The 27,416-nt window shown below is 30.8% G+C and overlaps 2 protein-coding genes across 7 annotated transcripts; one reads left to right on the top strand and one right to left on the bottom strand.

Annotated features, from left to right (window-relative positions):
- The first annotated feature begins 1,771 nt into the window (after positions 1-1,771).
- Positions 1,772-5,640, top strand: LOC100777719 (uncharacterized). Of its 2 annotated transcripts, none has more exons than XM_006575324.3 (8): positions 1,772-2,251; positions 3,112-3,259; positions 3,360-3,510; positions 3,693-3,818; positions 3,919-3,999; positions 4,203-4,395; positions 4,475-4,745; positions 5,060-5,640. In XM_006575324.3, exons 1-8 carry the CDS (start codon positions 2,051-2,053, stop codon positions 5,329-5,331), a joined length of 1,443 nt encoding a protein of 480 aa, XP_006575387.1. In that variant the 5' UTR covers positions 1,772-2,050; the 3' UTR covers positions 5,332-5,640. The 2 variants fall into 2 exon arrangements, with proteins under 2 accessions (XP_006575387.1, XP_003519221.1); XM_003519173.5 differs by having other exon boundaries at positions 5,063-5,640.
- A 2,318-nt stretch (positions 5,641-7,958) lies between these two features.
- On the bottom strand, positions 7,959-15,572 carry LOC100788580 (membrane protein of ER body-like protein). Of its 5 annotated transcripts, none has more exons than XM_041008262.1 (10): positions 14,946-15,572; positions 14,081-14,227; positions 13,140-13,826; positions 12,524-12,688; positions 11,788-11,987; positions 11,506-11,680; positions 10,704-10,970; positions 10,014-10,268; positions 9,346-9,407; positions 7,959-8,628 (listed from the first exon to the last, which is right to left on the bottom strand). In XM_041008262.1, exons 1-10 carry the CDS (start codon positions 15,370-15,372, stop codon positions 8,167-8,169), a joined length of 2,847 nt encoding a protein of 948 aa, XP_040864196.1. In that variant the 5' UTR covers positions 15,373-15,572; the 3' UTR covers positions 7,959-8,166. The 5 variants fall into 5 exon arrangements, with proteins under 5 accessions (XP_040864196.1, XP_040864195.1, XP_040864205.1 ...); XM_041008261.1 differs by having other exon boundaries at positions 10,704-11,054; XM_041008271.1 differs by lacking the exon at positions 10,704-10,970.
- Between the last annotated feature and the right edge of the window lie 11,844 nt (positions 15,573-27,416).

Below are 27,416 nucleotides of genomic sequence, written 5' to 3' on the forward strand. Positions count from 1 at the left end.
TTATTATTATTTTGTATGACTGAGTACAAAAGTTGTTGGAGGTTCGAGAACAAGTCTTATAAAGATATATAAGACACATAAATAATAAATCATATCAAACTCAAAATATTAATATTTTTTTAATAAAGGACACATAATATTATCAAGATTAAATTAATATTATAAGAGTATATTTTTATATAATATTAAAAAATTAGCTATAAACAATTTAGCGTCAGTTTGATTTAAAAATATGGTACTAAATGGAAAAAAAATAACATGGACAAAGATACAAATTACTGGATAATTTTTTTATCTTGTATAAATAATAGACAATACAAATAAAATAATATAAATTTTTTTAAAATAACTAATATTAATTAACTTAATATAATTTATCTCAAATTTAATGTGTTTACCAAACTAACACGAGAGAGATTATAATAAAAAATAGGATATTTTCTTTTTAAAATAATTATATAGGTTAATTATTATTTTTTATTATTAAAGATATATAAACATAAATATAAATATATGTCTTTTGTATGGGACAAAAAAATTGTCTCATAGTTTTCTGCGTAACAAAAATTACAGATTTTGTCTTATCCAGTATCATAATAATAAACGAATCAAATACATCCTTGATATGTTATAGAAACATATTATTATATTATTTTATACTATTCAACCCTTCACTATTAACAATCTTTCTATTTTCTAAAAAGATTCGTTAGAATGTTTTTTAATTAAAAAAAATCTTCATTATAATATTACTGATACCAAGCATACAACATTTGAATTACTAAGCTCCATTCACGGGTTTTAAGTTTCAAATTTAAAATGGTACAATGGAAAAGAATTTCAAATAGCTACATCCTTTCAAGAATTATATAAAAAAAGTCCGATGAAAAAAATCAAGTTAATCTGGGCTAATTGTATAATCAATAACCAACTCAAATTAATCTAACTAGTAAGTTCGAATCGATTTTCACATCAATGCATGTGTGCATAGTGAGATTTTTTTATTATTTTTATTTATGTTAATTTCTCTTATATTATTTATAGGAATTTTTAAGTTAACTAAAATTTTAAAAATAAAGAAAACATTTAATTATTCTATTTAAGATATGATACTTTTTTAAATTAAAAACTTCATATTTATATTTATTAATATAATATAATGTGTCAAAATTAATAAAGGGTGTTTTTAAATTAGGATTAAGTAAAATTATAATAACCTTAAAAAAATTATTTTATAGAAAATATCTTTAATTTTAATAAAAAATTAAAATACAATTTAAATTTAAAGTCAAAGTAACCAAATTTAAGTAATAATATTTGAGAGGGATAAAAAAAAATACAAGTAAAAGAATAAAATGAAACACCTAATGCATGAGAAGTCACACGAGTTAAAAAAAAAACTAAAATGACTTTTAAAAAATACTCCAATCTATAAATGAAAGCTTAAATTTATAATGTATGGTAAACAATAAAATTACCACTTAATTTTTACTTTATTTTTTTGTTTTAATATTTTAGTTAGTAACATATAATATAGAATAAAGTTAGGGTAACATGTTTAGATCATTAATAAAAATATATGATGAACAAAATAAAATACTCTATTACGAATTTAAAATAAGGTGGGCTGAGAGGAGGTTAACCATGCTGGGCCGGTGGGCCCGGCCTGTGAACGAGTTTAGGCCTAAGTCATTATCATTACCAAATTTGCTACGGCAGTAACGACACAGTGTCCCTATAATAACCCCTTCACGACACAACACTTTTTTCAAATCATCTGCACTCCACACGCGCTGTCTCTCGCGTTAAATATTGTTTTATTTTCTCTTTTTTTCTTTTTCTTTTATTTTCTTCCGTTTCCCTTCCAAAAATTTGAAAACCAGATCGAAAACTTGAACTAAGAGAGTCAGAGTAAGCACTTTGCGACCAGCGCTCTCCGAACCCTAAATTCCCCGTTTTTCGCGGTAAAATTCTCGCCGGATTTAGGCTTTTCCCGCGCTCGGTGCGGCGTAGAGTGCCGGCGGCGGAGGTCTCCTTCGCTCGCTGAGATATGGAAGGAGGCGGGAGGCGGATCACGGTGAGTCCGCGGCCGTGCTGCGGCCGGCGCGTGGTGGCGAAGAAGAGGCCGCGTCTGGTCGACGGCTTCGTCAACAGCGTCAAGAAGCTTCAGCGCCGCGAAATCAGCTCCAACCGCGACCGCGCTTTCTCCATGACGGACGCGCAAGAGAGGTTTCGCAACATTCGCTTGCAGGTTCGTTTCAATTTCGCTTATCAATAGTGATAAATTGAATTTATATGCGTAGTAAGAGTGATGAATTTATTCAAACATAAGCAATTAGTTGCGGAGTGTTTTGTGAAATTTTTCAATACGGAACAATTCTAGGGTTTAATGTTATTTGGTTTGTCCGTTTGTCTTAGCAGAAACTGTACTCGAAAGTCTCGAGTTGTTGCTTGAATTATGAATTCTTTTGCGTCTAAATGATTGTCCGTTAAGATTTTGTCGGCGGTGTTATTGTATATAGTTTTACTGTCTATGGTGATTTTACAGATTTTAAGGACTAATGTGGGCGTGTCATATGCTTGATCCGTATGCAGTGCAAAACAACAGGCAATCCAAATAAGAGAGTAGGAATAGATAATTAGGTTAATGTGGATGTGTGATTACTTAGGTCATAAATTTGTCTTGAGGTTAAGAATGGTCATTGCTGAGGGAGCAAGATGATTATGTGGTAGAAAATTTTCGAGTGTTATTTTGTTTGTGAAAATTTCCCATATATTTGTGTAATGCAACATTTGAAACCACTCTATTAAATCTTTGGATGCTGAGAAAACTGTGTTTGAGAGAGCAAGATGATTATGTGGTAGAAAATTTTCTGGGGGAATATGTAGTAGAAAATTTGATTTCCAATGTTAATGCAAACGTATTGTGTTACTTTGTTTGTGGAAATTCCCTATATATTTGTGTAATGCATCATTTGAAACCACTATTTTTAATCGTTGGATGCTGAGGAAACTACCTGTCTCCTGTTTTCTCTAGTGAGATGTGTACTTTGATTTACTATACCCCTTTGTCCCACTTCTCTTGATTGTGTCTTATGGATCTATTTACAGGAAGAATATGATACACATGATCCAAAAGGTCCTTCGTCTGCTGTATTGCAATTTCTGAGAAAGAGGTCAAAGATAATTGAGATCGTTGCAGCACGTGACATTGTTTTTGCACTTGCACAATCCGGTGTTTGTGCAGCATTTAGCCGAGGTAGTTCTTGTAACTGGTTACTGGTATTTATATATTTTTTATAATTTTATATTTGAACATGCTGTTACATGATATATGTTACATGTTTGTTTCACTGCAGAGACCAATGAAAGAATATGCTTCTTGAATGTCAGTCCTGATGAAGTTATAAGGAGTTTGTTTTATAATAAAAATAACGACTCACTTATCACAGTCTCTGTCTATGCATCAGACAATTACAGTTCTTTAAAATGCCGAAGTACAAGGATTGAGTGAGTATAACTCTCTATTGCTTTGTAACTCCTACCCTTGTTTTCCTTGCTCAACAAAAGAAAGCCTTAGGAAAAATAAATTTGTCAGGAGAGTTAAAGAAAAAACAGCTGATAGCAATAGTTGCCTGTCCAATTTTGTGCTGATGTGTTCTATGCTAAAATATCTGTTTTCCCCTTTCCAGATATATAAGGAGGGTTAAACCGGATGCTGGCTTTGCTCTTTTTGAATCCGAGTCATTAAAGTGGCCAGGTTTTGTAGAGTTCGATGATGTAAATGGGAAGGTGCTCACATACTCTGCACAAGATAGGTAAATATTTTGTTGTTTTATGCATTGGTATGGTGAAATTGTTATATAATATTTCAAAGCTTCTTGGTTGTGATAAATATCTTCTTTTTTCCCTGTACAGTATATACAAAGTGTTTGACCTGAAAAACTATTCCATGTTGTACTCCATTTCAGATAAAAATGTACAAGAGATTAAGATCAGGTATTTTTTCTTGTTGATTTTCCTGACATTTACAATACTCTACTGTGGATAAATATATGGTCTATGGTATTTCACAATTTTTTTAAAATTATATTGCATTATCTTTAGTTCTTGATAGTATTAAAGTTTCTTCCCTTTTCATATTTGTGTGGCTCTACATGATTTACACTATTTAACTCTTTGTTTTGTGATTTTTTTATCAGCCCAGGGATCATGTTGTTGATTTTTACTAAATCAAGTAGCCATGTCCCACTGAAAATCCTCTCAATAGAAGATGGTACTGTTTTGAAATCGTTCAACCATCTCCTTCATCGGAATAAGAAGGTGGATTTCATTGAACAATTCAATGAAAAGCTTCTTGTTAAACAAGAAAATGAGAATCTCCAAATTCTTGATGTAAGTAATTTTCTGGTTTATACATGAGATGAGTTGTATGTATTGACACCCTGATATCTGACTTTTTAATTAAATCTAGGTAAGGACTTCTGAGCTAACAGAAGTTAGCAGAAGCGAATTTATGACACCATCTGCATTTATATTTCTATATGAGAACCAATTATTCCTGACATTTCGAAACCGAACTGTGGCTGTGTGGAACTTCCGTGGAGAACTTGTAACTTCTTTTGAGGATCACCTCTTGTGGCATCCTGATTGCAATACAAACAACATATATATAACCAGTGACCAGGATCTTATCATATCATATTGCAAGGCCGATTCTGATGATTCATTGTCCGAAGGAAATGGTACTTTTCTTCTTTTTTATCCCTTCCTAGTTGCGCCCACATTTTTTTATTTAAATTATTTTTTTGTTTTCCCTTTATGCACTTTTGTCCTTGTGGTGTTGGAGGTTCAGTGTGATGAATATTTTGAAATGTGTTTTAGTCTTTTAACTAAAAGCTGATTTAGCCAAGTCTTTTACATGTTGACCTGATAAACTAAAAATGTAATACAGGGTAGCAAATCATATATAATTCTCCAACGTGTCAGTGATCATTATGTATTTCTAAGCAAGCACCATCATTGAAGGTTACTAACAAGTTATGCTTCTTTAACGCAGCAGGTTCTATTAATGTCAGCAACATTTTAACTGGCAAGTGTCTTGCAAAGATAAGAGCAAGTAATGGCTTACCCATGGTGAAGGAATGCAGTTGCAGCGATGACAATTGTTCAAGTAGTGCTTGCAATTCAGGGAAACGAAAGCGTTCCTCCAGAATTAGGAGCACAGTTGCGGAAGCCTTGGAAGACATTACTGCTCTCTTCTACGATGAAGAGCGCAACGAGATCTATACCGGCAATAGGCTCGGTCTGGTTCATGTCTGGTCTAACTAATGCACTGTTAAGCTTATTCTTGCCTTGTGTTTTCTCATTAGCATTTATCCATGGTTGCGGTGATAGTCCTCACCTGATAATAATAACCTTTGGGAGAGCTGTAACCATTAAGTGTTATTGTATCATTCGTTTTTTAGTTTTTTTGTCATGTCTTAGGCCAGTTTAATCCGTAGGTGGCAACACCCCTGTATTAAAGTGATAGTATGTTGGTACCTCTCCACAATATTGAAGATGTAATCTATATTTACATTTATGGAGTCAGCTCTATGTAGTGAAATATGTGAATAAATGTTCACTTTTCTCTGTTCATTCCTTCTTTGATACTTTGCCTTGTTGGGGCCTAGAGTGGATTAACCTGTTTGCTCTCACATGGATTGTTAGAGCCGTAGTGCCAAATCTGTGTGGGGATAAAAGGAAAGGGAGAAAGCAATAGATAGTGTTGTATTGTAGCTGTTACACTCTGGTTTCTGATGGTACTTCAATCAATTCAAATTTTTTTGTTCTGTTGTATCTTAACTTTTTTCTATCGCTTTTATCCAAGTCAGTTGCCAAGCCAAATAGAAAAGGACATTGTTATAAAATGAATTTGCTTTCAGCAAGTGGAAGATCATTCTTGAATCTTGATATAATTGAAATGTACTATTTAATTTTAATTTCAAGACTTAAGTTTATTTGTATAGTGCAAACTTGAGAAAGCAATTATATTGGTAACATTATGTGTACGTAGTTTATTTTATTCTTTTGTTCCAACAAAATAATTAAAATGTTCTTTAAAAGTAAAAAAAAAAAATGGTTTTTTAAAAAATAATTAATAATAAACATGCTTTGTTGCTGGCATGGATCAAATGCCTTTGCATATGGAAAATCTTGACAAATTATTGATAAGTTTTTTTTTAAAACCCTCATATTGATTGAAATTTATTAGAAAATGAGTGTTGATTAGATTAGATTGACTTAATTTAATTAATTAGTCCATTTATTTCAAATATAAACTAGTAAATCATTTGTAGTTGATTTGATTTTGGAATTAATCTTTTTTAATGTGAATCGATTTAATCACGTGATCAACCCAAACTAATTATAATCAGTTTCTGATCTTGCAACAAGCTCTCTCTCCCTCTAAGTGGGACATTCAACAAGTTTTACCCATTTCACTTGTATGATAGTATGTTTTTACATGCTTATCTTTCAACACCTAAGTGAAAACTATGTTCTAACTTGTCACATACCATATAAAAATCTTTGTGTACGCTCATTGGCCGAAGGCACAAATACGTCAATAATTACATATAAAAACAACTACTTTATCAAATGAAGGCAAAAACACCTTGTAATAATCCCCTTAATATACAAACCAAACATAACTAATTAAAAATGGAAAATATTTGATATTGTCAATTTATACACTATGGACAAATCCCATTAACTGTGTTTGGGTTAGTGTTAATGATGTGTTTTCCATTTTTCACGGAAAAATGAATAAAAATGTGAAAACTACTCTTAAGAGCTTTCAGATGGACGTGGATCCAATTAGTGTAAGATGAATTAGAATCGAACATACACTAATAACTCCAACTTGAGTTCATACATAAGAAGGATGTCATGCAATGCTTAAGTGTTTTAAGGTATGCGAGAAAGTAAAGACGTGAGATAAAATCATTGCAATATTTTCATGTGTCTCATTCTCAAAGGTCTTTATGTAAAATTTATTTTTGTAAGCAATGAGTTTCGAATTATTTCCTCCTCTTCACAAATTACCTTGAAAATCATAGACTCCAACTATTTCAAAACACACAAAAGTACAACATAAGTGACCAATAGAAAGGGGATCAGTTCAACGAAAGCCCAAAAAATTAGTTTTCTATAAGATTAGAAACAAATGGATATCGAGTCTAATAAAGACATACCTAAATCGGGGGCAGTCCATGTAATTTACTCTAGAATATATGATTATCTTAACCTATTAAAATCTAAAGATCTTATCTTATTTATACATTTAGAAAAAAAATTTAACCTACAAGCATCTTATCCAAGAAATAGAAGCTTGTGTACCAAACTTCAGCGATTTTAAAAACGTCACTATAACAATATTTTCTTTTTTTGTCGTTCACTTCCCTTGCATGATTCTATTCAGATAAAAAAATATTAAAATGTTGTGTCAAAGTATATCGAAATGCTACTTCAATCCAAAAGTTATAAAATGATTTTGTTCTAAAAAAGTGAAAATAAGCAGAAATAAACGTTGCGACTAATGATAACATCCTCGCTGGTGATGATTAATCTCATAGATTGATCCTTTATTTTTCTTTCTAGGTAAATCCATCGATTAATCCTTAAAATTTTATGCATCAATTGCTTTAATTTAATGTCTCACTTGTGGATGGATCAACACATTCAATTTTATACAAAAACAGCATGGATGATCAATTAACCTCTTAAATACTTGTGTTTAAGAATGGCTATCTCTAATTGCATTAAAAATCTTCATCATTATTTTTCACCTAGACTTTATGTTATGTATTTATGTATCACTCCTTTCCCATACAGTGTATCAGTATCTTAGTCATTGTCACAAATGTAATGCCATTGGACAAGTAGCACAGCAAAACTGTTGACAAAATCACAACTTGGAACAAAGATGGAATACAAAGATTTTATTGAATTTTCTTTTCCTAATTTCCATTGAGTCACAAAACATAAAATAAAAAGGTTGCTTGAACCTTCATGTCTTGCTACAAATATATTTATTCTAACCAAGTTCCTCTAGGTACTAACTTTGAAGCTCAGCATAAGAAGAAGCTCAAACTCCTTCCAAAATTCCTACTCCCTACTGCTTCAGTAAGACATCCATGCTGATCCCATACTTGTGTCTGATATGGGCATGGTAATAGCAAAACCTGATTCTGGCTGGTTAAGTTTCTCTAGGAAGTCCTTGATTAGGTTACCTGCTATGTACGAGACTCCTGAGGCCGAAATTGCCAATGTAACATAGTATAACACAGTTTTAATATAGGATTTGGGTGCTTTGCTGGTGTAAACTTTCCCAATAGCAAGTAGAATGATGCACACAATAGATGTAGCTGCTACTGTGGCGAGCTTAACTTCGGTGTGGTAATTCTTATTGATTAAGAGGCCATAGATAACAAGAGGAACAGCACCAAATATCAGGAATGATAAAACAGCTACAACAGCATGAAGCAAGAAGTTCTCTCTGCGCCCTAGTGATTCTTGATACCGATTTTGCGCATTCGTTTGCATTTGATCCTCTCCAGAGTTATCTTTTTTCAAGTCAATAAGCTGGGAAAGGGGGGAAAAAATGAAGAGCCTTGATTAAGTTTTTGAGTTGGATTAGTTTAAGAGGAAAAGGCTTGACTGAAATGAGTCCACAGTGCATTTCAGGATTTGAACACACACGAGTTGCATGTCAAATAGCTCCATCAACCAAGTTGTCTTAAGGTGGCGTTCTTGAACAAGTTATAAACAGAGAGAAATACAATTGGAAATGGAACTGCATAGCATCAAGGACATGCCACCATGTTTTGAAATTGCATGGAGTAATCAAGGTTAATAGTGAAATAACATTTCTCTACTTCTGTTGTTACTGAACATTGAAAAACATGGTAATCATATTCAAAACATGCGATCTCAGCTATCAGATTATACATTCATGCATTATGTTCTAAAATGTGATACACATAATAATGTAGAACTAGAACATAAAAAATTAGTCATCCTTACCAATAACTAATCTTAACATAAAACAGTATTATTAGGATAGAAGAGACACATACTGCAAGATGTTTAAAGACAGATTACCAGAGAAGCTATGATTTAATTTTAACCTACCATATTATATTAGGCGTTCCTACTTCCATTCTCAATAAGACTATCTCAACATGATATTTCAAATATAATTTGTTCATGCGTGAAAAATATGTGATAAGAGAATGCCACAGAGATATGATGATAGAAATTGTAATTATGAGATTGAGGAGTACATGGAAGACCACTCACATTATCACCAAGGATGAAAAGTCCACCGATGATATTTGCAAATCCCAATGCTATAATATTCACTACAATAACACAAGGTCAGAAAATTAATTTGTCATCAACCAAATTTTCATCTTTTAAGATATGAAATAAAAAAATTGCAAATTTGAAATAACCCTCAAATGTATAGATACTAATCCTAGCAATTCAGCAAACCTTCTCATAAAACCAGAAGACAGAAGACAGTAGGCAGTTATAAATATAAGTAAAATATTACATTAAGGACACAGATTTGAATTTGATTAATAAGCATATAAAGTTGATGGTTTCATCCATGACACTTTTATCTTTAGATATTTTTTAGCGAAGTTGTGGACACCAAACACATGGAGTCATATCATAAGCAGAATGTAAGTTGTAACCATGTAATTTGTTTAAACATAAGACATGAATCTCTTTTCATCTACCACAAGGCACTTGACATTTTATATGATATACATGTAATAACTTTATACTTCAATAATGTCAGGCTGTCAGGGGGCCTATGGCCTAGCCTAGGCCCATTTACTAAGTTAGGCCAAAGATTTTTTATAAGCCCATTTAGCTAAAAGAGTAGGCTTTAGGCCATCTAAAAAGTCTTTTAATATTAAGAAATCAACCTATTTAAGTAAAGGAAGAGAGAAACTTACATGGGGTAGCACCCGAACTAACTGCAGATGACACAATTCCTAGGCTAGTAATTGACTCAACTAAACCACCATAGACAATGCTTTTAAGTATTTCCCATCCTTGGGGTTCACCAACTTCATCTCTTGGTTGTTCACCATTTTGTACTTGAGTTTGTAGTTCTGTTATAATAGCATCTTCAGCTGGAATATTATCTGCTGTATGAGATGTTGTGGATTCAAATGCTCCTCTCTCTACATCAAGTATCACATCACCACCTGCACCATGATAGTAACTTTGGTTATTGTTACTCCGGTCTCAAATATCAGAAGAAAAAAAAATTATTGGTTTCAAATATAAAAAAATTTCAACTGAATTTACTTCATTTAATGCTACTATCTCTAAAATACCCATCATGTAATTGAGGTTTTAGTTCCAATTACTCTTTTTTATTCCTAATACCAAGTTCCAATGAAGGGTAAGTTGGAAAAAAACTTAATTTTTAATTGAGATTGATGTAATTAAATGTGATTAACTAACGTTCTTAGTTAGCGTGAATTAGTTTTTTTTCTCTTATATTTAAGACCGGAGGTAGTATTACACAAAAGCAAACCTGCAACATTTCTTCTGGGAACAAATTTTGCAAGTGATACAGGTAAGCAAGAATGCTGTATACTGGTGATCAACTTATGATATTTATTTCATGCACAAACCTTTATTTTCATTTCCGGTAGGATGATGTATTCCCTTTTCAATTTCCTTTTTCACATTATCAAGTAGTATAATATTTGGTTTTGATGGCAAGATAACATCTATTCCAGAATTTTGTTTATTACTAGCTACACCATTTGCTAGTACTGCACTGCCAGATGATTGAAGTGGTGATTGTGCTCCTTGTCCTAAAGAGTAATAATAACCATTCTTAACAATTTCTGGTGTCTTGTCTCCATCTTTTGGTGACTCCTTAAGGACTTGAGACCCTACAGTTGTTGAAGCAAGAAATTCAGGTTCCCTTTCAATTGTTTCAGTTGTAGTAGCAGCCGACAACATAACTTCAGCATTATCTGATTCATATGATTTAGAAAAGTGTGCAAGAAATGAATTGATTATTGATGGAATACATAACGTAGGAAAATAAAAAAATGTACATCATGTATAATCAATAGGTGCCCAAATGTTTTATATTTGCATTTATCTTGGACAGCTGGGCAAGCTGCTTTTGTACAAGTTTAAAGGTAGACATGCATAATTCAACAAGAAACAGAAAATTATGCAGGTTGGGAGTTTGAACATATTAATTTTGCTATATTAACAGGGAAAAAATTTATAGTGTATAACCATAAAGACTTGGCTGGTTTTTTTTTTGTTTTTTAATCATGATTTATTTCAATATATTTTTATTGCTATATTCATATTGCACAATTGAGTTAAGTCTATGATTTTGCTAGATTCTGTTTTGAAAGGACCTGATATTTAAAACAAAAAAAGCTCAAGGAATTCTTATCTCAAGCATACCTGTCCTAATTATGTCCACTGATGCATTCTTTTTCTCTTCCTTACCGAATATCTGGTTTCCAGCCAGTAATTGTTTCTCTGCCAAAAAATCTACGGAATTCTGCACATCACTCTGCACTCCGTTCATCAAATCACCAGCACCTTTTGTACCGGATTGTATAGATGACAAATCATTCTGAAACAATGAGTCAAGACACTTTTGGTCAGCCAATGGTTCATCTCTTCATGCTGTATGGAATTTTATACCATTTTCTATACATGGTTCAATCTGTATTGACTTACTGTTGATGAAATCAGAGAATTCATCCCTCCATGTCCATGCTTAATATTTGACGTAGATTTTACATTCTTAATATCAGATGTATCAGCAAGTGGACCTTTTGAAGGACCAATTTCAAGGGAGGTTGGTTCATCATTAGAATTTAATGTTGAGTTACGCTGCTCAGCAGAACCAGCTCCAGAATGTTCAAGGGGTGCATCACCTACGTAATTTATATCAAGAAAATGGGCAAATTGGAGACAGAAAGATTTCATAACAAAAAGTTTCAAACTGAAGAGAGGATTCACTGCAAACTAAATGCATGTTTTCTAACCATGTTTCTCAGTTTACATTTTATATGGCTCAACTATTCAAGAAAATTTTGGAAAGGAAAATATGAGAAACTCAATTAATAGGAGGAGATTCAACAGGGAAGTAAACCACAAGGAGTGTACAGAAATTGAAATGCTTCAGAAACAGGTTTCAGTTAGCTCAAATATCAGATTTAAATAAATATGTAAATATATCTGAAGGAATGCTATCCATTTTCCATTGTAAAAATATCTTCACAAATGCTCTGACAAAATACTATTATTGCAAACCTCAAACAAGAAATGAATTAAGTTATAACAGTAGCATAGTTAGGGTGGAAGCCCCACAGCACACCCCTTGGTGGGGCCAATCTTCAAATAAGCATCATTGTGAAAGCGACTTCTCTTAGAAGAGTCAATATAATAATAATTATTAAGAAAAACTTACTAGTTTTTCCACCCTTCTTCCAAGTAAATAGAGATGTGAGCCAATTTGCATTAGAGCCTTGTGGAATTGAAGGATTCTGCAAGTTGCTTGCAGGTATAATTGGTGGATTTCGTGCACTTTCACTCTTACTGGCACCATCAAAACGGAACATATCTAAACATTTCCCTGTCCAAATTGATGAGATTATTAAGTTCACATAGATGACAAGCATATAATCATCACAGATAAATCAAGATATATCAAAAGAAAAACTTCTAGTTTGCAGTAAAGTAATTTATGCACTAATATTACAACCATAATTTTTAGAGATATAAAAAATTTGTTAGCCTTCACCTAATAGCTTAAACTTTAGGTTAAGCTGGTACTTGACAATGACCTTCAAGCATATCAGAAAACATATGAATGTTTAATTCATAATCAGATCTCTTTAAATGGTATATTTTTATGCTTCTAAGTTAACAGTAAAGCTTCCTTGAAATTACAGCTTTAAGTCACTAAACCTAAAGAAGTTCAGATTCCCTCCTGTTGTTATTGCCTTCCAGCCCATAGAAAAAGAATAAAACTTAAAACCAAAGACCACACTATGCTTTGATCCCAGAAAAGGTAATCCACTAACCACTAGGAATAAAGAAGCTGAGGCATGCTAAACATCTGAAAACTTCTGGTTCTCCATGAGGTTGATTATTATCAGCAGATGGCTCTGGACTAACAATATCAGGTTCAGGCGTTACATTTGCATGAACATCTTGCTTGGCTTTGGGTTGTGCAGTACTATCTAGCAGCTGTGAGCTGCCTCTAGTCCGTAACTCATCGCACTTGGCTTCGTTGTCTAAATTATGAGTATTCTCCGGCTTATCACGCTTGGATTTGCTGCCTGATTTTTGAGTGTTCCTTTTTCTTTTTTTGAGGATAACCCTTTTAGTAATGCAAGAACGGCAGTTAGGACAAAACAAGTCATGCGTCTCTTGTTTTGCCAATACTGCCTCAACATCGAATTCTTCCAGTTGCTCATCAATCTCTTCTATCAGGATAGGAGCTTCCTTTGTACTTGTTTCTTCAGGAAAATTTGTAATAGCTGTAGCTTGTATGTCAGATGAATTATGTAAATGGGATATTTCTGTAGTGGAAGGGAGCTTGTTGTCCACGGTTTTCATACATTGATCACTGATTTCACTGCATAGACTATTTTGAAAAACTAGCTGATCTGCTTGTACATCAAATTCTCTCTCCCCTAGATTTGTTAGATGGACAGACACAGAAGCATCACCATTTTGAACTCCATTAAGTCCATTAACTTCATCATCTGCAAGCATGGCACATATAACCATTTGAATACCAAATAGATAACAAAAAAGAAAAATTAGGATCGCATAATTATAAATGCTCAAAATGAGTTTCAAAGGCATGGCTATTACAGGATTCCTCTATGCTATACATACATAGCTAACATTATATTGCAAATCAATATGGAGAATCCATCCCATTGAAAGACTATTCAACTATTCTGGTCAGATCAGAACTGCCAATGTGTGTTCTAGAATCTTGGCATCTACTGACCTTTAGTTTCACAAACAAAACATGGTCCATGTTGAATCCTAGTTTTGATAGTCATCAAGTCAGGGTAACCCTTAAGATTCCAATTTGGCACAGTCCAAGGACTGTCAAATCGCTTGGTCCATGTGCAGTGGTGACATTTCCACATTCCTTCAAGCATAAAAAAGTGACAACACGTTTACTAAACATCAGAAAATAAAAAACTAATTCCCATAAATTTGATAAAAGAAAAACATTTCAGCCAAGCAGATTTTGTGTCCTATTTTTTGGGTTAGTTCCAGTTAACTTGTGTATACTTGGTATATCTTTGTTCACAAGTTATTGGTACTCATGCGCTAGGAAACACAACTTGAGGTCCACAACACCAATATGGATCAATTACTGTCTTCAACTACCCAGACACAGACTAATGTTAACCTAAACCTTGGAAAGAGACAGAACTTCAGAACAACTAGACTAGGACTCGAGGTTTTAAAAACAGGTACGTAACCGTGATTTTGGCCACAAAGTCAAGGTTTTTGGAGTCACCCTGACCATAATTGCAGCTGCATCAGGGGTATTTATTCACAATCTCCCACAACATAAAAGATTGCACCTATGACTGCAACCACAATTTAAAACCTTGCTAGAAGCCTAGAACTAATGCACACATTACAATTCACACCACAACTTGATAACTTAAGCATTAGGAACGAAAGTGATGCAGCAATGAACACTCAACAGTGATTTCCTGAAAAATGTATCATACAATTTAACAAGCCAAAAGAGGGCTGCACTCTATCAACCAAAAAACTGATCCTTTCTCCAAAAATAGGATGTTATAGAACAGAAAAAGAAAGAAACTTCAGAGAGAGAGAGAGAGAGGCACCTTGTTGCTCATCAAAGTAAACACTGTTCTTATTCTGTGACATAACAACACCACTTATGGCCTCTCCATTTGTTTCTGTTCCTGCAAATTCTGCCACTTGTGCAAGCCCAACAGCTGCATAATCTACTATATCACCATTAACATGGTTGCAATTTTCACCAACACCTCCTATCTCTGCAACTTCTTCCTCTTTCTGAACAGGATATCCATCTGGGGGGGCTGTGACCACTGAACAAACTCCATTACTATGCTCACTGCCATTGCTAGAAGAAGAAGATGAAGATGAAGATGAGAAAGTTAATTCATCTGTAATAAAATTGCCCTTGTTATGTGACACAGTTTGCTTTCTTATCAAAGCACCATCTTCCATAATTTCTTCTTCTTCTTCATGAGGATGCACTATCCATTGATGTCCTTCTTGTTCCATTGATGGTGGAGGAAACAGACACACAAACTATGGAAAGATTGGATTTTTTTTTTGGGAGAAGCAAAAGGTGTTAATTTAAAGGCTTTCCTAACTCTATGAGTGTTGAGTCTTTTGCATTAATGCTAGACTCCACCTTCCAACTAGTACGCGCATGGAAAATGAAGATATAAAATATTTGCTCTTATTGAAGAAAAATATATTATCCGTGTTTATGTCAATTGTCAACTTGTTTTAAGCTGAAAAAATATATATAAGAAATTCAGAACTTAACTAAAGCATGTTCCTTTTCAATCATAATTTTTTTAATTAAAAATTATTTATTTCTATGTACTATTTTAGAAAGTATATTTAAAATCATTTTTAATCAACATTGAATAAGTTGATCAATTTAATGTGAAATTATTTTCATTTAACTACTAATATTGAATATAAGTTTTGGATATATAATTACAAATATTCGAAACAAGAATTTTATGGCTTATACATTTTCTATCCATTTTGTTTTTTTTCTGATTTTATCTGAACATTAAACAAAACTGTTCAGATGGTAATGGGACCGGCTTGGATCTTCATGACCATGACTCCCATGTCTTTTAGTTTTAATTACATGGCAATGGGGGCGTTTTAGTTTTGTTTTTTTTTTTAAGAGGCGTTTTAGGTTTTTTTTAAGTTAATTAGATTATTTTATTTTATACAATTAGGTAAATTTAGTTCTGCAGCTTTTTTATTTAAAACTCTCAAAATAATTATTATTTCTTATTCAAATAATTCAGATTTAAAAAGTTTATACGCCAAAAAATATAAAACATTGAATTTTTTTGAAAAGTTTTACGATGTGAGATTAAAATTTAAAGAGTGAAAAATTAGATATTTGTTGTTATTTTGGATGAAATTTAATTTTGTAGTTCGTTAATTCTGGATTACAGAGGGTTTAAAACATTTCAATTAATTTAATTTGAAAAAATTAAATAAAATAAGAACTTTAAAAGTTTTAATAGGAAAACACAAATAAAAGGATCAAAATTATTTAATTAAAAAAATAGGAAAAAAATTAATTAAATATACATAAAGAATTAAAATTGTAAACTATTTGAATGTAATTAAGTAAAAAGAAATGTAGAAGAAAATGGGAATTTATAGAATAAACAAATAATGGAAAAGGGAAAATATATTAAAAAAATCCTCCATATTCTCCTTTTTTTTTGTTATAAATTTTTTGTTTTACTGTACTAACTACCATTTTTATTTTTTTTTGCCACAGAGTGTACTAACTACCATAACATACAGTATCAAAACAAAGTTGCATTCATACACAAAGATGGTAATGTTTTAAGTGGAAACTCATGTCTGCATAAGCAAAGTAAGCATTAAGCATCAAGATCTTGTAACCATTGTTGCCCACAAAACACAACAAAACATCCCAACAAACAAACACAGCCGGAAAACTTTAATTCAGTGGAAACGTGACAGCTAGAAAATGTTGTACCAAGTACTGGTGATTTCATGCCAGGAAGGTACAATAACAAATAAAATAAATGATGTAACCTTAAGGTGGGGTTCACGTGGGTGCTGCTTCTAAAATACTTAAATTTTGATTTTATTTTTTATTAAAAATTCCACTTAACTTTTGTACTTCATTAATTTAATATATGTAAAATTAATATTTGTCGTTAACTGCGTGCCGTTTAATGTTAACATAATGTTGGCATGATTAACCAATTGTTATATCATTTGTGACAAAAAAAATTATATTTTTGTTTATAGAAAATTATGAAATTTCAATTTTGATTCCTATTTTTTCATACTAATCCCTGTTTAATCTAAAATATTAATTATTAGTTCTTATTATTAATTAAGTTTAAGATGTCCAGGTCAGTACTCTATATATATTACTAAGCACGTCAATACATATGAGATCATCCTTTTGAATTTACTTGAGTAAGCAAACATTTCTTCATCGTAATCATCAAACTCAACCCTACCAATGCTAGCATAATGTTGCCTTTTTTGAGCTAAATGAAAATTGTTACATCATCATATATGTGACACCCTTCTTTAGTACGTATTTATCTTTTATTACACTCATGACTATAGATAATACTTCTATCTTACGCTCTTATGACTAATCAATTTGTTTTGACTAAATAATGTTCCTTGTGAAGTTGGAGTCTATAATATAAATGAACCTAGTTAGAGTTACAAATCGAAAACATTACTAGTTGTGGACATTTCACGTGAATCAAGGGTGGAAAAAAAGGACAAAAATCAAAATTCGTTACTTTTATAAGAGTAAAAAAATACTTATTTAATCCTTCATATTATCATGTTTGAGTGATAATGATTAATGTAACACCTTATTAATCATATAAATATTAATCATCACGTAATACTAAATAATTAATGATAACGATCTCTTTTGCATATGTTAAATGAATAATAAACTAAAGTTAAACAGAAAATTTATTAAAAAAATTATAGAAACTCAAATTAATTAATCTTAAATTTAAAATAAATTATCATGGTTGACTTAATTTAACCCTTGTGTGATCCATACACACACCTTGGAGAGTGGGGCGTTAGTGGGGTTCACATGGTGCTGCTTTCAAAATAAATAATTTAAAATAATAATAGCAGTAGTGCTTTGTAATAAATTTTAATAAATAAATTAAAGTTGGCATATTTGACTGTGGTGTGATTCAGATTCTCAAGAATTGGTCGTTGGATATGGCAAAGTTGAGAGAGATGGTTCGTACGCGGGCCATGAAGGATTTTGGCATTTGGGTTTGGATCAAATAAGATTCAGACAAATTATTATAATAATAGTTTGGCTGTTGGTTTTGAATTTGATGTCATTGTCACGTAACTCAGTTTTACACCAATATGCTGCCTACATTATCTCGTGTGTGAAATGGCCAAATACGTGCTGTGCTCAATTTCAGTGTCCATAAAACATGTTGGAAATGGAAACTCATCTATTCAATTTGTCAACTTTCTTCCCTCGTTTATTTCAATACCATTACCCGTAATAAAATAGTGTGAATGTATTCCTTGCTATTCACATGGACATGGCGTTTTGTTTAATATATTTAAGAAAAAAAATAATTATATATTAATGTGAAATATTTGACATTGACATTTAATCATAAATTATCACTTATGGTAATTTTATTGATTTTTAAAAAATAATACCTTAAAAGTCATGGAAATGATAATTTATAATTAAATGAGAATATAAAATTATTTTACATTTTATTATTAGTGTGTTATCATTAAAATCTAAATTTAATGTATAATGTGTTGAATTTACTAAATATTGTAGTCACATATTTTATTAAATATAAGTATGAATTTTTATTTTTTAACAAAAAATACATTAACCTTAAATTTTGTAAACAATTGAAATTTAAAGACTCACTTATGGACAATGATAGCAACACAAGATTGATAGAGGGGGGCAACCATGGGCTTTAGCTCCCTTCCCCCTCAAACATGTTTTATTATATTTACAACACTAATTATATACTGATATTTTTAATACTGAAAAAATATCAATATTTTTAATAATATATATTATCACTAATTATTACTATAATCTAACCTAAAGATATACATACAGTAACATCTCATTTTTCATAAAATAAATTAAAAAAGATTTTGTTTAAAAATAAATAAAATTTTAGAAAAATAATAAGGTTTTTGTAATTAAATAAATAAGGGAAAATAATTTTATTAATTAAATAATAATTTTAAGGTAAATAAAATAAATATGCATTTTTAGAAAATAAAAAGGATGTTTTATTTATTTATTTAATAGAAAGTAAAATAGAGCTCTCTTTTTATGAAATAATAAAATAAAGAAAAAAATATAATAAATAGTAGACTCGGAATCCTAGCTACAAATAAAGATATATTAGGTCAATTTTTACAATTACGATACATCTTTATGCTCTTTCTTTCTCCCAAATTCATTCTCCCAAATTTGTCACAGTAAAGTTACGATCTCAGACTCGTTAATCGTTGGATCATCCTGAAATATAGACACCACCTTCGGAACTCATTTTTGCCTGTTCCCACCGTTGGAATTTGTGAAATAATGTTTGTAAATAGAGATATACCCCTTGCACAAAAATAATGAAATTGAGGTTTCAATCTCTTCTCTTTCTCTCTTAACTGTTGAAAACCCTAACAGAACAACTAGAGGAAAAGCTTGAGAAATCTTAGGGAACTGCTAAAGACGATGCTATCGTTGCTGGACTACACACGTGAGTCAACTTAAAGGTAAGGGATAAGTTACTCACACTTGGGGATTACAATGAACATGTGTAGGGATTCCTAGAGGATCAATTTTGGATTATTTTTGGTTGTTTTATGAAATTCAATTTTATTCTCATGCTTTTAATTTCAAATTGATTGTGTTTGACTAACTAATTTATGTCCCAATGTGAAATTGATTTATTATATTCCCTTGTTTCATGCTTTAAAAATTTATTTGTGATTATAATATGTATCTTTCTCTTGTTTCTCATACCTATAAATTATACATTTGATTGTTTTATTGTGGTGAATTGAGTGTGCTTTCAATATATTTGTGTCACAAAATATCTATTTGATTTTAATATATTATTGTTCAATTAATTGCCGACAATCTTCGTATTTTGCTTACTGATGATGGTCGGTGTGACACCCTTTACCCCACACATAAATGTACTAATAATAACAAGAATAAGAAATCAAAATTTATTAAAAGTTTTTAAAATACATTTAAATAAAATCATTTCAACACACACACACACACAGATAAACATAGATCACGTCATTTCACCTCTTTGTCGCATAATATCACATCACAATATGTCTCATTCATTTTCACATCATTCGTGTACTCAAGGATCAAAATACAATATCACTAAATCAATCAATATCGATCAATACACAACCGTTATGCAACAAATGCACTAAAACTTAATCCTATATGCAATGTGGTACCATGTCAGTGAAAAACCTCGTCGGGTGCCTAGGAGTACATGACAAGACAAACCACACACTAGTAAGTCAGGTCACTCTCACTAGGTAAAATCATAGGGAGACCAGTTAGGATCACGCTGTTTTGCAAGAATGCTCCAACCATGTGGGATCAGCACAAGCTTAAAGGAGCACTCAAATTAGGTGTATTTACCCCCAAGGCCTACACTCCGAAGAGTCCGTCAGGGCCTCTCCCTTCTAATTCAAGTCCAACCCAAAAAATATTTTAGCACACAGACTTTATCTATGAACTGTATAAAACACACGACTCCTCAATTATTCTCAAAATAATTTTATCTCGTCACGCTTGTGATTAAACTCGTCGGGTCCCCACAGTGGTTCCCATCACAATACTCGTTGTGCATTAACTCATCGCCCATAAAGGGTCTTATAGTCGTGTGATTGTACGATTCATAGTTCACAACTCAATGCACACAACATCTCAATGCATATATATATTACAAGTCAATACATACTCAATTTATCACATATATTCGGTCTCAATCATAATGATATAATCTTAATTTAACATATTATCACACCTTATGAATCATATACACTTTACTTATGAACTATGTAATACACACAACTACTCAATTATTTTCAAAATCATTTTAACTCGTCGCGCCTCAAAGTGATTCAACTCATTGAGTTCCCACAGTGGATCCCATCACAATACTCGTCGCGCAAAAACTCGTCGCCCTTAAAGGGTCTTACAATTGTATGATTGCACAGTGCATAGTTCACAACTCAATACATATAACATCTCAATACACATATCACTCATCACAAGTTCAATTTGTCACTAACTCACAATTTGAATCACCATTTCATAATCTCACTATAACAATTTATACACAATGTTTCTCACAACATGGGGAGTAAAACCCCTTAAACAATTCCACACAATCATATTAAAATCAATGAATCAAAATCATAGGTCAAAACATGAAGACATTAAGAGCACTCAAGTTTATCAATCAATTCTCATCAGAACATCAATTGGCACATCAAACACAACAATATTGTATTTATAATTGTAAAGGAAAAATTATAATTCAATAGACATCCCAAAATAAACCTTAATTTTATCCTCTAAGGATCCCTACACATGTTCATTCTAATCCCAATTGCGATAAACTTATCTCTTACCTCTAAGCGGGCTCACGTGTGTAGGTCAGAAGTGATAGTGGTGTCTCTAGCAATTCCCTAAGATTCCTCAAGCTTTTCCTATGTTTGTTTGCTCTGTTAGGATTTCCAAGCGTTAGAGAGAATGAGAAGAAATTATAGCCTCCATTTTATTGTTAAATTGCGAGACTAATTTCTCTATGCAGAAAGATTATTTAGTAAATCTCAACGGTGAGAGCATGCAAAAATGTGTTACGAAGGTTGTACCCAAAATTCACTACAATCCAACGGTTGAAAAGTTCTCGATCATATTTTTACTCGGACATGTTTTGGGTATCTGTGGGGAAAGAAAAAGCTAAGTGAGAGGGACATTTCTTACACCCAAGAAATTTTCTTCTAAATCCGAACGGTGAGTCTGTGCCTAACTAAATTCCAAACCTTGTGTTTAAATTTCACTACAATCCAACGGTTAACGAGTTCTGGATTGTTATTTTACTAAAATAAGTTTGAGTGTATGCGGGAAAAGGAGAGAGTTTTGAAAGAAGAGAAGGAAAAACGAAATCGAGAGAAAGAAAAAAGTGTAAAGATATATCGTAACATGTTTTTATTTATAGTTAGGGTACTTTCAGTCTATTATTTACTCTATTTATTTATTTTTATTATTTTATAAAAAAAAACTCTATTTTATTTCCTATCAAATGGATAAATAAAATATCCTTTTTATTTTCTCTCAAACCATTATTTTAATTAATAAAACTATTTTTCCTTATTTATTTAATTATAAAAATCTTATCATTTTTCTAAAACTCTATTTATTTATAAATAAAAATCTTTTTTAATTTATTTACAAAAAATGGGATGCTACAATCAGAAATATTTTTCTATAATACTCCATGATACCACGCAAATGTGCAGGGTTGCACTTTGCTTTTGAATCAATTGGATAATCATAAAGCCATATAAAGAATAGGAAAAGATTTACTAGATCAGCGTGAGAATTAGATTGTTGAAAATGTTCTTTGTCTTGTTTTGGTTTTATAAGTTTATTACGTGTTGATGATTATAATACATATATATGTATATGAATTGTTAAAATAAATTAGGAATTAGTAGTTCAAATAATAAAATTAAATCGAAGGAAATTAATATATTAAAATTCAAAGATAAATACTTTCAATGCATTTTTAGTTTAATTATTTATTAACTCTTTTTAATTGAAAATAATATAGTTCGATTTAATTTATACATGTTTTGTGTCATGTAAATATTAATATTGTGTGATGTTTATATGATTCATGATGTGTGATAACATATTGCATGAGATTATAATATTGTGATTGAGATTAAATGTATGATAAATTAAGTATGTGTTGAATTGTAAGATACATGTGTATTGAAATTTTGTACGCATTGAGTTATGAGTTATGAATTGTACAATCACACAATTGTAAGACCCTTTAAGAGCGACGAGTTAATACACAATGAGTTTTATGATGGGCTCCACTGTGGGAACCGGACGAGTCTAATCACTTTGAGGTGTAACGAGTTAAAATGATTTTAAAAATAATTAAGTAGTAGTGTATGACATAGTTAAAACTCCAGTGGCACATATATGATTTTAAATGTCTGTTTTAATAAGATGATTAATCATATGAACATAACATATTAATATTATTACTGTGTGATATGTATATGGTGCATGAGGTGTGATAATGTGTTGTCTTGGGATTATGAAATTGTGATGAATTGTGTGTAAATGACAAGTTGAGTATGTGTTAAATTGTGAGATCACGCGTGTATTGAGATGTTGTGTGCATTGAGTTGTGAACTATGAATCGTACAATCACACGATTGTGGGTCCTTTGAGGATGACGAGTTTTTGCATGACGAGTATTGTAATGAGATCCACTGTGAGAATCCGACGAGTTGAATCACTTTGAGATGCGACGAGTTAAAATCATTTTAAGAATAATTGAGGAGTCATGTGTTTTATATAGTTCATAGATAGAGTCTGCGTGTTAAAATGTTTTATGGGTTGGACCTGAATCAGGATGAAGATGTCTTAATAAACTTTTAGGAGTCTAGGCCTTGGGGGTAAATACATCCGATTTGAGAGCTCCTTTAAACTCATGCCGATCCTACATGATTGGAGCATTCTTGCAAAATAGCGTGACCCTGACTGGTCTCCTTATGATTTTACCTAGTGAGAGTAACCTAACTTACTAATGTGTGTGGTCTGTCTTGTCATGTACTCCTAGGTGTCCGACAAGGTTTTTTACTGACATGGTACCACATTACATCTAGGATTGAGTCTTAGTATATTTATTACATAATGCTCATGTATTAATCATTATTGACTAGTAGAGTGATATTGTATTTTGATCCTTGAGTACGCGGATGATGTGAAAATGTGTGAGACGTGTTGTGTTGAGACGTGATGTTATACGATAAGTGACAGAATGTCGTGAGTTGTGTTTAGGTAAGTTATATTTCATTTATATGATGTTGTCTCGTTTCTCTCTATTAGCTAAGAATGTGATAACTCACTCCTTGTGTATTATTTGTGTTTGGATCCTATGATGATCTCGAACCTTGTGTTCGTGGGAGTAGATGGTTAGGTAAATGACTATGGAGAATCTTATGCTAGAGGACGCTAGGACACCGTTCTCTAATAGGATGTGACATCGGGACTTATGGTCTTATGTTGTTTTTATCATATGCTAGTTTGAGATATGTAGTTGAACATGATTTACTTCTATGTTTTTCATTGAAATTTCAGTTGTAATATCAATACGATCTTTGTTTGGAGTTGGAACATATTTTTATATTCTTATTGATAAGTTTTAATTTGGTTAACTTGTGAATGTAAATATTTTATTCCATTGAGAAGATTTATATTAAGTTGTGAAGTAAATCTTTTTAAATTACTCATCTTATTTTATGTTTCCTTTCATTATATGTATATCAAGATAAAGAGTGTCATATATATTAATTAATAGATCTAATTAGAATTGAATTTTTGTATGACTTTTGATCAATTGTTATTATCTATGCTAATTATACTTTATGTATTATTATACGTCTTATCTATTTATATATACATCTAATTATTAACATTAATTATTATTAATATTATATTATAAATATATTTATATATTATATAATTGTTAAGAAATTCGATGACTTTTAATTATTATTATATTTAATGTGCTTATTTTTTTATTTTGATATTATTATTGTAAGACAGGTGTAATTGTTATTGTTGTTATGTGATAAAAAAATCAAAACTTAGAAGAAAAAAATTGTTTGAGTTATAAAGTATAGCACATGTATTTATTTTTTTTATCATTTGAAATAAAAAATAATAATTTTATTTGTAAAACTAATAAATAATTTTATAAAAGTCATTATTTATTAAATATTATTCTTTAGAAGTTATTATAGATATTTAAATAATTAAAGTAAAAAAAGAAAACAACTCCCCCTTTGATTGTTTTCTGGATCCATCCTTGACGTTAGGAAATGATGGTGGTGCTAGTTATTGAGACAATGACAGCAATACTATGTAGTTACAATTAAAATAATAATATTGATCGTCTTTTAATCTAACCACTAAATTTAGTTATTCCCATTTTCTTCTAAAAAAAATTATTCTTATATGAAACACCCCAATTCCAACATATTATGTTTGGCAAAGTAAATTAACAAACAAAGTTATTTTTAACTAAAAACTATTAAATTAATTTAATAAACAACAAATACTCGGTAAAATTAGTCATTGAATTGACTAATATAAAAAGAGCTAGTTTATATTTAAATTATATTTATGTAACATAAAGATATTGCATCTAAGATAGTTATATAAAGATTTTCTTTTGATAAATGCAAAAGCTAAAAGAGAGAAAGAACAGAAAACAAAAGCAATTACAGGCTGGTGTATGTCACACTTAAAGCATCAGGCTGAAGCAAGGCAGAACACCCTAGTTCCTAGCCATAAAATTAGGATGATGGACAGAGCACCCTCCATTGACGAGATCCACTACAAGCTTGGAATCTGAAAAAGCTACCTAGTTACATAAAGATGAACACATCTAGTTAAATAAACTTGTACAATTTAGCAAATAAAATATAAATTAAGTGAAATAACTTCTCAAACGCACACATTTTTATTTCAATTTGAGGCATTATGCATATGAATTAAAATCAACCATTGAGTATATCATCTACTCTACAAAGACCCGCAAAGTTTGATGAAAAACAATATTGTTTCTGGTTGAAATATTTCCTTCTCACCCATCCCCTTTGCTCATGCATTTAATTATAGAGAGTATGTGCCATTCAAAAAAACAAAAATAGGGAATGTGTGAAGCACTCTTTCATTCTATTATTTGTGTACTATATAGAAACCTGCAAAGTCTGAACATTATTATTTCTGGTTGAGATATTTCTTTCTCACCCAACCCGTTTACTTGCATTTAGGGAGTCTGTCACGTACTTTTTCCATTCTATTTTATTTGTTGCACTATAAGTTAGTAAAAGAAAAAATATGACACCTTTCAGTCTTCAGATAATATTGTTTATGTGTAACAATTTGCATTTAACTATATTTTATTATTTATTGAAATAGGAGTTTAATTTTTATGCCCTGTTAACATAAAAATATATATATTCTTCTGTCAATCAATAAAAAAATTATAATATAATTTTTATACTAATTATTATAAAAGTCTACAAATAACTAATATGATAATTTATGATTAAATAATAGTATAAAAATTATTAATATTTGTACATATAATCTTTTCTCTCCCTTATTTATATTTAGGTAAATACTTTTTTCAAAACAAGTAATAGTTCTTCAATTTAATTAAAAATAAGCGATAAAATAAAACAATATTATTTTTTCCAAAGCAATAAAAGGAAGAGATAGAATAGCTTCCCTCCCTCATCATAGTTGCTGCACAGGTTGGCCATCACATTACGAAGCCCTGAGATGGAGAAATTTATAAAAGTATTATAATCAATTACTAAATTATGTATAATTATAGATAATCGGTGAATTGTAAATACTAATTTAATTGATCACAAATCAATTTTCAGCTGTTAAGAGCATTATTTTCTAACAACATTTCGGATACAATTGTTTAAATGAATTGTTTGTTAAATTTGTGAGTCTTACATTATCATATAGATTTAAAAATTTTATATAAAAATTTGTTCTAATAATAAAGTTATTAAAATAATTGCATAACTTGAGTCAATTTAAATTTTATAATTAAAAACTATTTTTTTAATTGGTAAAATAAAGTAAGCAATAATTATTTTTATATAAGCAATTTAGTTAAGGAACGTATTATCACATCTTCTGCTGAAATGATAAAAAATTATAAAACAAATTACTTAATTTTAAGCCACTCATAAAACATTCAAATTAGATTAGAGATGCTCTACGTAATACAATACTAGATAATAGTATTTCTGCATCACAAATGTCTCCATCTCTTCTAGATAGAGTTGGACTCCTTAATCACATCCAATATTATTTCATGAGTTGTCGCAAACTGCCTTCATATTACAATATTCTCATGAGTGGAAAGTGGAAACAGGGAAGTGACAGCTACTTAAACGTATGAAAATCACCAATGATTCACACTTGAAGATAATTGAAAGATTTATATATATATATATATATATATATATATATATATATATATATATATATATATATATATATATAATGCATTAATGTTTGAATTTTAATTTGATGCAAATTATTTAAGTCGATCCTTAAGAAACAAAATTGTTAATTATAAGAAGATGATGATAAAGTCAATAATCTAAATCAAATTAATTAAATTAGTTTGGTTAATTAGTTATTTTTACTTCAAATCTCA

The sequence above is a fragment of the Glycine max genome, chromosome 2 (genome assembly GCF_000004515.6).
Source record: "Glycine max cultivar Williams 82 chromosome 2, Glycine_max_v4.0, whole genome shotgun sequence".
In the NCBI taxonomy this organism is placed as follows: Eukaryota; Viridiplantae; Streptophyta; class Magnoliopsida; order Fabales; family Fabaceae; genus Glycine; species Glycine max.

What these genes read in the sequence shown, in the direction of transcription:
- LOC100788580 (XM_041008261.1), bottom strand. Translation starts at nt 15,372, where the DNA reads ATGGAACAAGAAGGACATCAATGGATAGTGCATCCTCATGAAGAAGAA. An exon ending in TTACTTTGATGAGCAACAAG is followed by an intron (nt 14,228 to 14,945) that starts GTGCCTCTCTCT and finishes TTATGCTTGAAG; the next exon opens with GAATGTGGAAATGTCACCAC. An exon ending in CAGCTTCTTTATTCCTAGTG is followed by an intron (nt 12,689 to 13,139) that starts GTTAGTGGATTA and finishes CAATTTGGACAG; the next exon opens with GGAAATGTTTAGATATGTTC.
- LOC100777719 (XM_006575324.3), top strand. Translation starts at nt 2,051, where the DNA reads ATGGAAGGAGGCGGGAGGCGGATCACGGTGAGTCCGCGGCCGTGCTGC. An exon ending in TTCGCAACATTCGCTTGCAG is followed by an intron (nt 2,252 to 3,111) that starts GTTCGTTTCAAT and finishes ATCTATTTACAG; the next exon opens with GAAGAATATGATACACATGA. An exon ending in TTCATTGTCCGAAGGAAATG is followed by an intron (nt 4,746 to 5,059) that starts GTACTTTTCTTC and finishes TCTTTAACGCAG; the next exon opens with CAGGTTCTATTAATGTCAGC.